We start from the raw sequence: 12,268 nt of genomic DNA on the forward strand, positions 1-12,268 counted from the left end.
TAGTGGCTCTTGCTGGTTTCTTGAGCCTGCCCACCTTTGGACAGGACATTGAACCATCAGCTCTCTTGGCTTACAGGCTTTCAGACTCAAACAGTTCTCAAATTCTACTTTGAGTTGAACTAGAACTATACCGTTGGCTCTCCTGGGTCTCCAGATTGCTGACTGCAGTTTTTGGGACTTGTCCGCATTTGTAATCACGTGAGCCAATTCCTTATAGTAAACCTCTTTATGTGTATACCTCTTATCAGTTACGTTTCTCTAGAAAACCCTGACTAAATCAATATTAGACAGTCCCAGCTCTATTAATTGCATGATCTAAGAAAATTTTCTTCGATTTTCTCTATCTATAAAATATCTTCTTTCAATATGTATAAAAATGGGTTCACACTAGTGCCTATCACTGGATTGATGACCCAGTGACTGTTAATACATGTCTCAATGACGATCACGATGCAGCAAAGATGGTGATCTCTTTCTTCATCAGTGGAGAACGGCAGATGTCCTAACACGCCTCGGTGTAAACTCTCCAGTATTTTGTATCTGGATTAGGCCAATGTTAATGCGGATTTGGGAGATTACGTTTTTTGATGTTTCGTTCTTGCAATGGTTTACTTTCTTAATTACGTTTTGCTTGGCCTCAAAATACGTTTTCATTTACTGAGTTTGGAAACAGTAATAACCCCAGAGTTGTTTGTTTGGAAGTGGAAGCATGTGGCTCCATTTGGCTAGGAAGCCAGTTTCACTTTCCCAGAGCCCTCTTATTTGGCATCCTTAACCAGCAGGAATATAGCCAACCACTTGGAGGAAGTAAGGAGCCTTGACTAAGCAAACTTTCTTTCATGGAGACCTTGTGCCAGCATCTAGGCACTTTTTAAAAGGAGAGTCCCACTTTCTGGGCTTTTCTATTCTTTTGGCAGACATACCTCTGGAAGCATGGCAGCACATTGACTGAGACCCACCTAGGTTCACTCTTTATTTTATTTAGTGGATCTTTCCTCCCTTGTAGGCTCCTCTGAACTTCCCAGTTAGTGGTATCTAGAGCTCTTCCAGTTTTAAGTAGTCTTTTGGGGTCTCTCTTGGGTTCACATGCCAATTCTACCCACCCCACCACTTCTCTTCAAGATGGCATATGGGGGAAAGGCAAGCCCTTGTGTAGTTTATGGGGCCTCGGATCTCCAGATGCAAGGCCGTGTATCCCCGCCTCTCATTTTTTGTGTCTCTAGCAATAGACCTGGTGTGCTGGTCACAGGGTGACCAACCGATCTGTGGGGTCAAATTTGCAGCTAGTGAACCTATGCTCCATTCTTTGGGTGGAAAATAACTTGGTGTGCTGTCCCAACCTACACACACACTCTTTCTCTTTCTCTCTCACCCCCTCCCCACCCCCATCCCTGCCCATAACTGGATAATACAGGCTCTCACTGGCCCTGCAGCTCACCTCTGATATTTGCCTGAACCCCCAAGTTGGCCTTTGGCTTGGGTAGTTTGATAAAACACAGCCTTTGGTCACCTTCTTCCACTATGGTTTCTGTTCATGCAACTTCAGCAGCAGCAACAGCAGCAGCAGGGCAGCTGGGAACTTCTGGTTTCTTTGCAGACCCCAGGGAAGCTGCGGGAGGCTCAGTAGAGCTAACACAGCCAGGTTTCCTGTGCAGCACCTCTGAATCACCAGTGTGGTGTTCTCTCTTAATCCTGAGTCTCAAATGGAGATCCAGGCAAAAATTCTTCCTTCTTCTCCTCCTCTCCTGTCACTGTGTGGAAGTAGGACTGTTCTAGAAATACACCAGCACACCAAATTTTAAGAGGAGGCAATAGTTTGTAAGTAAGGAAAGAGGCAAAACATTGCACAGACTGACAGGAGAACCCAAGCATTCAGAGGTGGAACCATTACTTCTACCCATGTCCATATTTCCTGATGGCATCATTGTGTATCACGAGGTAGAATCATAATATATAATGACAATGATGGCAATGTTGACTCATCAATTAAGGGTCTTAGTGTACTTAGTGTGAGGAAGGCACAAAAATATTAGCTGTTATACAGATTTTCATAGGAATGGTCTGATTTTAGTATTTGAAATGGAATAAGAAGGAGACTATGTAATAGAATGATTAAAAGCATGGATTTTGAAGCCAGACAGACCCAGGTTCAATCCAAACTCTAGTCTGCTATAATTGACTATGTCCTCAGAAGCTCATTTTCTTTGAGAGTAAAATGAAATCCATGGCACTTCATTCCGTAAAGTAATACCATATCATAAAGATTGTTGTCAAGGTTAAAATCTTAATATGTAATAAAGTACTTAATACAGAGCCTGGCACACAATAAATATCAATAAATGCTACACATTCTCATTAGTATGTGGAATATAGCTTGTACGTTTCCCTTAGCTCCTTCTGATAGATTTGATGCTATGGTATTTGCATGGGTAGCTCCAAACTTGTAACAGATTGTGTTGTGGAAGGTAATTTTCAGGTCAATTGTTTGTAGCTTATAAATGGAAGATAATCCAGAACATGCTCCTTTTCCAGCCAAGCAGAGCGGGGTTCACATGTGTGTGCTCGGGCAGGTGAGGGAGGCAGATGGCTTTCTTACTGGGACTAGAATTCCTTCCTCCATTCACTCAGGTCTTTGGATAATGAGGGAATGCCTAACCTTCTGTCACACTGTGGGGATCTTGCTCCCTGCAAGCGCTCGTTTCTTGCTTGGGTTAGCAGTAGAGGAAGCTATTTTGGAGTTTTAAAATTATGATGGCAAATCCTCTGGGTAGATGGTCAATAGGCTGATGATTCTATTCTTATGGCACTCCCTATTTTTCTGTTTCATTTCTAAAGTCAAAGAAAATGCTAGTGGACTCACCTGGTTTTTCCCCCGTAAGGCTGTAGGTGAATATGCACCCCGGGGACAGTAGGAATGCTTGCAGAATAATGAATACCTTTAAAGAATGCCCAGAATATTTTTATGAGAAATTGCAGTGATGTCCGGAGCTTGAAATATCTCCTGTTCTCATTTTTTAGTGAATGAAACATTTAATCAATAACTTAGTCTTTTCTGATTAAATTCATTAAAAATTAAGATTATACTTATTTTTATCAAAGTAATATATGGTCATGGTTAAAAAATCAAACTGAAGAGCTTATGAAGAAAAACAACCATCCTATACCTTGTCTCTTGGCTCATCCTGGTCACCAAAGGCCACATGTTCTCATTTTAGCTGCTTCTTTTTGTAGTTTCTTCCATGTCTCTAAATAATATGCATTGCAACTATTTCTAGTTTTTTCTTTTACATATAGTTTACTGATTATGCTATTATAGTTGTTTCAATTCTTTCTCCTTTGCCCCCTTCCACCCAGTACCCACATCCCCTCTAGCAGTCCTCTCCCTTAGTTCATGTTCATGGGTCATGCATATAAGTTCTTTGGCTACTTCACTACTTAAACTGTTCTTAATATCCCCCTATTTTGTACCCACCAATGTGTGCTTCTTAATCCCTGCACCTTTCCCCCTATTTTCCTTCCTCTCCCTCCAAACTGATAACTCTCCAAATGATCTCCATATCTATGATTCTGCTCCTGTTCTGCTTTTTTGCTTAGTTTGTTATTATTTGGATTCAATTACTGATAGTTGTGAAGTTATTGCCATTTTAATGTTCATTGTTTTGATCTTATTTTTCTTATATAATTCCCTCTAGCATTTCATATACTAATGGCTTGGTGATGATGAACTCCTTTAGTTTTACCTTATCTGGGAAGCACTTTATCTGCCCTTCAGTTCTAAATGATAGCTTTGCTCAGAGTAATCTAGGTTGTAGGTCCTTGCTTTTCATCACTTTGAATACTTCTTGTCCCTTCTACTTCTGAAGGGACAAGAAGTCTTCAGACTTCTAGTCCAAAGTTTCTTTTGAGAAATCAGCTGACGGTCTTATGGGAACTCCTTTGTAGGTAACTATCTGCTTTTCTCTTGCTGCTTTTAAGATTATCTCTTTATCTTTAACCTTTGACATTTTAGTTATGATGTGTCTTGGTGTGGTTCTCTTTGGGTCCATCTCGTATGGAACTTTCTGTGCTTCCTAGACTTATATGTCTATTTCATATAATTTCACCAAATTAAGGAAGTTTTCTTTCATTACTTTTTCAAATAAGTTTTTAATTTCTTGCACTTCCTCTTCTTCTCCTGGCACTCCTATGATTTGGATGTTGACATGTTTAAAGATGTCCCAGAGGTTCCTAAGATTATTTCCATTTTTTAAATTATTTTTTCCTGCAGTTCTGATTGAATTCTTTGTGTTCCAAATTGTTTATTTGATTCTCAACTTCATCCCCTCCACTGTGATTCTCTGTAGATTTTTCATTATTTTACTTAATTCAATTTTCATTTCTGCCTGGGTTTTTTTGTTTGTTTTTAATGCTTTTGAAGTACCAAATGAATTCCTAGAGCATCCTAATGACCACCATTTTGAACTGTGCATCTGGTAGATTGCTTATCTCCGTTTCATTTAGTTCTTTTTCTGAAGTTTTGTTCTGTTCTTTCATTTGGGTTATATTTCTTTGTTTCTTCATTTTGGCAGCCTCCTTACGTTTGTTTCTGTGTATTAGATAGAGCTGCTTTGACTCCCTGTCTTAGTAGCGTGGCCTATTGTAGAAAAGCACACCTGCTAATTGTATGGGGTGGAGCCTTAGGTATTTGCCAGGGAAGAGCAACCTGTGTCACCACTCTGTTTCTCTGTGTGGGGGAGGGCTCGCAGAGGGGACAGTGCTGCTGGCTGGCCTCTGGAATTTTGCCCAGGAGGAAGTTGTCTCCCAGCACTCACACTTCACTTTCTCTCCCTGTGCCACTAGTGCCTTTCCAGCTGTTGCTCTCATTGTGAATCCCACAGGGGGTGGGTCTGTGTGAGTCTTAAGTCTGTTTTGGGCTCATTAAGAGGAGTCTCTGAGAATCCTGCAGTTTCTTCTGCTGCCCCAATGCCCTCTGGTTTTTATCACCAGAAGTAATGGGGACTCTTCTTCCTGGTGCTAGAACTCTGGGCTGGGTTGTCTGAACTGGAGTGGGATCCCTCTCTCCTGAGGAATCCCTCCTGTTTTTTATCCACCATACGTGGAAGTGGACCTCTTATTGCCACCTCTGCACCTCTCTGTCTTCACACCTCTCTGCACATCTCCACCTCTCCACTTTCTCCCTGTCTCTTCATGTCTCTGACCCTCCTATTGATCTGGATGATGTGGCTTCTTTAAATCCTTGGTTGTTGGACTTCCACACAACTTGATTTTTCTGGGTTATGTTGTTTTTAGTCTAGTTGTGTTTTTTGCTGTAGTTTTGTGTGGAGGCAAAGCGTGTTTACCTTTATTTCTAGTTTTATTAATTTTAAATATCTGGTGGCTTCTGCTAATTTAGCTGAGTTTTAGCTCACTTTATTTACTTTCTATTTCCTAAGATGATATTACTCCCTTATTGGTTATTTTTGCAATTTTAAGTAAAATTTTAATACCTTTCTTTTTTTATTAAAGCAGCTCTAGACACCATCTCATGATTGTTCTCTCTTATTTCTCTAAGCTCATCATTTGTATTTTTACAGTATCAGAATTGATGAGGTTATATTCAGATTTATAATTAAAGATTCCATGTTTGACTATGTGTTTGTTTTACAAACTGGAAATTAACAAGATGTTTACATTATTATGACAAGGATGTGACATAGTATATTTTGGTTTCCTTTCTTGCACAGCTTTTTTTTAATGTTTCTAATTTCCTTTCCTGCCCCTCCAAATTATATAGCTTTATTGAATTTTTATGTTTTTTATCTCTAGATAACTCTCTTCTGAAACTTCTGTTCTCTGGGCCATTATGTACTTATTGAAAGCTTTCTACTACCTTTTCCCCCACTTTCTACATTTGGAGCCATTTTCCCCTAGTTCCCGTGTTTTTTCTTGCTTTCCTCTCACATTTTTGCTGTTATACATTATTGGGTAACTCCCTAGGAAAAGTATATGGGAAATAAATTACCCAGATCTTTGCATAACTGAAAATATTATTCTACCATTACATTTGATTGTTTAAAAATTTTAAAATGTCTTCTGGCCTTTTCTTGTATTCTTCTTTCTGTTGTTTTTATTAGGGTGCACGTTGTTCCTCCAGGATCTGTCCTCTATGTCTTATTTGGTTTTTACGTTTCTTGTCTCCTTCTCTTTCTGTACCACACTTTGTGAAATTTTACTTTATCTTCTAACATTTATTTATGTTCAATTTTAAATTTTTACTGACTTAATTTTTAGGAGCTCTTGTTTGTTCTCAAATGCTCTCCCCCAACCTCCCACACACCACAGCATCCTGTTTTTGTCTTATGGATGTAATATCTTTTGAATCTGTCTGAATAGTTGAAAAAACAGGGATTTTAAAAATTATTCTTTGTTTTCTATATTTCTATGCTTCTCTAGTCATTTTTTCTTTTGATATTTTTACTCTATTCTTTTTTTAAAGATTTTATTTATTTATCTTTTTAGAAGGGAAGAGAAGGAGAGAGGGAGAGAAATATCAATGTATGGTTGCCTCTCATGTGTCCCCTTCTGGGAACTGGCCTGCAACCCAGGCATGTGTCCTGACTGGGAATCAAACTGCGATCCTTTGGTTCACAGGCCCGCGCTCAATCCACTGAGCTACACCAGCCAGGGCTCTATTCTTCTTTTTTTGTGGATTTTCACCATTTAAATTCACTGACTTTTATTTCAGTGAGACACAGGATAGGAAGAAAGATAAACACATGTAGTCAAACCATTATCAGTGTAACTGGCTATAATGCCCTCTTAGCTCATAATCTTAGTGGGGCATCAGCCACAGGGAAGTTCACTCAGTTTTTCCCTCCTACTTTAGGTCTTCTGAGGGAAATTGGTTACAGTCTCAGGAGCCCAGAAAAATAGTTCAACTGACTAGGCTTCATATTCACTTAGTGGTAAGTTAGTGAATTTTGTACTTCTCTCAAGGCTCAGTTGCTCAGTTCAAGACACGTGAATTTCTTCAGGGAGAGAAAGCCCACCTTAAGGGTCAAAGATCTTGAGCCTGAAGAGCCTTCCCAGGAAGGTCCCCAGGTCCATCCCCCTTCTGGCTGCCTGCCGTTTGTCTGTCTGCATCAGTCTGCTATGCATCCCTTACTGCCAGACCTTTACTTATGCTGAATTCTCTGTATAGGATGTTCTCTTCCTCTACAACCTCTCACATTTACCAAAGGGAGGCACCATGTTTTCATTTTTATAAATATCATTTTGCATCATCTGTACTGGTTGCATATTAGGCATTCAGAAATGTTTAAATGAATCTTACTCAGCCTTCTGGACTAGAGCAAGTTCAAGTGTGTCCCTCTGAATCACAGTCCTTTACTTCCCTCAAACAGAATTAGTCACTTTCTCACCTATTCCTTTAGTTAGTTGTGCACATGTCTGTTTGTTCTGAAAAGGTCTTGTAGTGCACGGACCATGTCTCACCAAGGTAGATATGACCAGGGTCTTGCATTGTGCTTGGGATGCAGGGGGCACTCAGAAGGTACAGGCATACCTTGTTTTACTACACTTCACTTTATTGGACTTTCAGAAGCTGCTTTTTTTCTTACACAAATTGAAGGTTTGTGGCAACCCTGCATTAAGCAAGTCTATGGTGCTATTTTCAACAGCATTTGCTCATGGTGTGTCTCTGCATCACAGTTTGACAATTCTTTCAATATTTAACATTTTTCATTATTGTTATATTTGGATCTTTGATGTTACTATGGTAATTTAGGGTGCCATGGAAAGCACCCATGTAACATAGTGAAATTAATTAACAATTATTGCATGTGTCCTGACAGCTCCACATCCAGCCAGTCTCTGTCTCTCTCCCTCCTCAGGCCTCCCAATTCCTTGAGATATAATAATATTGAAATTAGCCCAATTAATTACCCTACAATGACTTCTAAGTGTTCAAGTGAAAGAAGAGTTGCATGTCTCTTGCCTTATATCAAAAATTAAAAGTGATTAAGCTTAGTGAGGAAGGTATGTTGAAAGCAGAAAATAGGCAGAAAGCTAGGCCTCTTGCACCAAACAGGTAACCAAGATGTGTATGCAAAGAAAAAGTTCTTGAAGGATATTAAAAGTGCTACTCCAGTGAACACAGGAATTATAAGAAAATACAATAGCCTTATTGCTGATATGCAGAAAGTTTTCATAGTCTGGGTAGAAGATCATACCAGCCACAACATTCCCTTCAGCCAAAGCCTAATCCAGAGCAAGGTGCTAACTCTCTGTAACTCTAGGAAGGCTGAGAGAGGTGAGGGAGCTACAGAAGAAAAGGTTGAAGCCAGCAGAGGTTACTTCATGAGATTTAAGGAGAGAAGCCATTTTCATAACATAAGAGTAGAAGGTGAAGCAGGAAGTGCCGATGTAAAAACTGCAGCAAGTTATCCAGAAGATCTAGCTAAAGTAATTAGTGAGCGTGGTTATATTAAGCTAACAGATTTCCCACGTAGACAAAAGAGCTGTCAATTGGAAGATGCCATCTAGGAATTGCATTGCTAGAGAGAAGAAGCTGATGCCTGGCTTCAGTGCTTCAAAGGACAGGCTGACTCTCTTCTTAGGAGCTAATGCAGCTGGCCACTTTAAGTTGAAGCTGATAATCATCTACCATTTTGAAAATCCTCTGCTTGTGCTCTATAAATGGAACAGCAAAGCCTGGATGATAGGATACCTGTTTACAACATGTTTTGCTGAATATTTTAAGCATACTGTTGAGACCTCCTGGTTATAAAAAAAATTCCTTTCAAAATATTAGTGCTCACTGACAAGGCACCTGGTCACCCAAGAGCTCAAATGGAGATGTACAATGAGATGAATGTTGTTTTCATGGCTGCTAACACAGCATCCATTCAGTAGCCTGTGGATTACGGAGTAATTTTGACTTTCAGTCTTATTATTTAAAAAATTTTTTTTCTAAGGCTATACCTGCCATAGATAGTAATTTCTATGGGCAAAGTAAATTGACAGCTTTCTGGAAAGGACTCACCATTCTAGATGCCCTTGAGAACATTTGTGATTCATGTGAAGAGGTCAAAATAGTAACATTAACAAGAGTTTGAAGAAGTTGATGTAACTGCAGATGTGATGGAAATAGCATGAGAATGAGAAATAGAATTGAGCCTGAATTACTGAAATCTAATGATGAAATTTGAGCAGATGAAAATTTGCTTATTATGAATGAATAAAGAAGGTGGTTCCTTGAATGTACTGGTGAAGATTCTGTAAAGATTGTTGAAATGTCAAGAAAGAGTATAGAATATCTTATAATTGTAGTTCATAAAGCAGTGGGAGTGTCTGAGAGGATTGACTCCAAGTTTGATAGTTCTTCTGTGAGTAAGATGTTATCAATCAGCATCACATATTATAAAAATTATTGATGAAGAGTCAATCAATGCAGTAAACTACTGTATTGTTGCCTTATTTTAAGAAATTGCCACAGTCACTCAACCTTTAGCAACCACCACCGAGATGAGTCAGCATCACCAACATTGGGATAAGGCCCTCCTCCAGGCAACAAGATTATGACTTGCTGAAGTCTCAGATGATGGTAATGTTTGCAAGAAATAAAGTATCTTTTAATTAAAATATGTGTGTTGTTTTTTTAGACATATGCTATGGCATACTTAATGGAGTATAGTTTAGTATAAACATATCTTTTACATACATTGGGAAACCAAAAAACTTGTGACTTGCTTTATTGTGATAGTCACTTTATTGCGATGTTCACCTTACTGTGGTGGTCTGGAACCAAACTTGCAATATCTCCGAGGTCTGCCTGTGTACAAGAATATATGGGAGAGATGGGGGGAAGGACTGGTTATAGATTTTCATTAAAAGCATGTTTATGAAATTGGCAGGTTTTCAGATGAACTTCATGAAAGTTGTATTTTATGTTCCTTTCAAATAGGCATTTCCAAGAATAGATTACTGTATTTAGTTATGCAACCTTCCTCTTCCTCCTACTCCCCACTAGATAGGAAGGAATGGGTACCTATTGTGAATACATTGTAAATGTTATACTAAAACCAAATTAACCACCCAATTAAATGAGGAAGTTATACTCGTACATGGTTATTTTACTTTAAGTAGTATGCATACATAAAAAAAAAAAAACCCATACCATACATAAGAGAAGAAGGGTATGTGCCAGTCATCCATCTTCCTTTCTTCTCTTCCTTCTTTCCTTCCCTTCCCCTTTCCTTCTTTTTCTCCCTCCTTCCTTTTTTTGGAATGGGTGACTTCTGTACAGAAGAGAAAGCCAAGCTAAAATACTGATTACATTTAAATTCGGGATATTATCTGCTTAAGTTAAGGTGTTGAAAAGAAAAGATGGACAATTGATTTCCTGAGGATAAAAAGTGTGGGAGACTTGATTTTCAAAAGTGTGGGGATTGGTGAGAGTAGCCAAACATCTGGCCTGCTTAATCCCTGCAACAGAGGTGAATGGTGGTCTGGCGCTTTATGAAAGAGCTCTGAAATGCAGCTTCTATGGCTACAAAATCTCAAAATCAGCGGGAAGGTTTTGTCCTGCGAGCATCTCCACCAAAGCACTAGTATTAGGAGGGGCTAGTCTCTTTCTCACTAAGTGAAGGGCTGTCTGTGGTGTGTGTGTTGCAAGAGGCAATCCTATGTTCCCCTTCCTGTGTCTCTCTAAGAAGTCCTCCTCCTAGGATGGGCAAATGTTAATCAGGGTCACCACGGCCAATCTGTAGCTTCAGGCCAAAAGACTGACAAACCTAAGATGCTGTATAGAGCCCAGAAGAAATGATCTTAGGTTCTTTTGTTTTATATTACCAGAATTCTTTTATTGAGAACAAAGATTCAGACTAGAAAATGTCTCATAGGAATCCCTGGACTTCTACACGATTTGTTGGTTGGTTGGTTAAGCATGTTTCCTTTGCTAATTTCTTTTTGGAGTATAGCAACATTAGCATTTGCATTCAGATTATTCACTCTAAATTACTATTGTTTTATATTCCTTGAAGGGTCATTTTCCTGTTCAAGAGACTATTATGGAGGGAAGCAAAATTACCTGGCTTGGTTGACATTATTTATGTCCTCATTGAGTCTCAACTAATATCTTGCTTCATGTGCCCTTTTCTCCTCCTCCTCTTCCTTTTTTTTTCAACAGATACTAATTTCGTGTTGGGGAATGCCCAGATAGTGGACTGGCCTATTGTGTACAGCAATGATGGATTTTGCAAGCTGTCTGGATATCACAGGGCAGAAGTGATGCAGAAAAGCAGTACCTGCAGGTATCTGTGATGGGGGCTGTTCTGTTGGACAATGTATAATGATACCTTACGGAAAAAGAAAATGGCTTACTCAGTGTGGGAATGGCCTTTCTCTCACTCAGTGTTCATTCAGGAATGTCTGTGGTAAGATCATCTACAGGTCACACACTGTGTGTGCTGGGGAAATTGAAGGCGTAAAACATGGTTCCCACAGTCCTGAGCTCCCAGTTGGTGAGATGGGGGGGAAACCTAGAAAAACTCAGAAAAATAATTTTATCTATAAAATGTGAACTCAGAAGCTGATGAAGTGTTAGATAAAATGGAATGTGAAAGGAGTTTAAATAAAATTCTAGATGATGAATTTTTAGGATTCATGACTATGTGAGAGAATAACTACAGTGTTGGAGATGAGAGTTTTGTTCATAGAGCTTTTCATCAGGAAAAAAGAAGGGAGAGAACTGATATTTTACAGTCTTCTAATTCTAGTTACACATCTCTCTGATCCCTGATGCAACGGCAGAGGCAAATGGTGCTAACAGCACAGCTTGCGTATTTGACAGGGTTACTAACCAAGCAGCACCCTTGGGCAGTGGTGTTAGAACAGCTCTTTTAAAGCATCTTGGAGGTGTTGAGTGGAACACGTGGTCTGCCCCCTGCCTGGCCTTTCCCTGCAGCGCCCTGGCAAGGCCTTGGCTCACTCAGCACAGCCCTTGGCTCCTCTCACTCTCCTCCTCCTTCTGAGTCCTCTGTCTTCAGTGTGTTTCATGAAGCAGAATCATTTTCCCAGTCCTTCCAAATCAAGAAGTAAATTCATCTATGAAGGGTGGAAAACCTGTCTGACTCAGGCATCGTCTTTGTTTTTCAGAAGGTGAATTTCCAGGATATTAAGTCAACCAAGTTTGGTGAAAAATAGGAGATGTTCTGAAATCATTACCATTTTCTTTAATTTTAGTTTTTGAGGACTGGAAAATAGAAAATTTAAGATGCTCTTTGTCTAT

The 12,268-nt window shown here is 39.4% G+C and overlaps 1 protein-coding gene across 2 annotated transcripts in view; it reads left to right on the forward strand.

Moving 5' to 3' along the window:
• The window catches only part of KCNH1 (potassium voltage-gated channel subfamily H member 1), a 317,432-nt gene that overhangs the window by 20,563 nt on the left and 284,601 nt on the right, over positions 1-12,268 (forward strand). For both annotated transcript variants that reach the window (XM_037136985.2, XM_037136986.2), the window contains exon 2: positions 11,168-11,291. In XM_037136985.2, coding sequence (XP_036992880.2) covers positions 11,168-11,291 — 124 coding nt within the window. The remainder of the gene's footprint in view (positions 1-11,167; positions 11,292-12,268) is intronic.

This window comes from Artibeus jamaicensis, unplaced genomic scaffold, assembly GCF_021234435.1.
Source record: "Artibeus jamaicensis isolate MK-2021 breed Jamaican fruit bat unplaced genomic scaffold, CSHL_Jam_final contig_2170, whole genome shotgun sequence".
NCBI classification, from domain to species: Eukaryota; Metazoa; Chordata; class Mammalia; order Chiroptera; family Phyllostomidae; genus Artibeus; species Artibeus jamaicensis.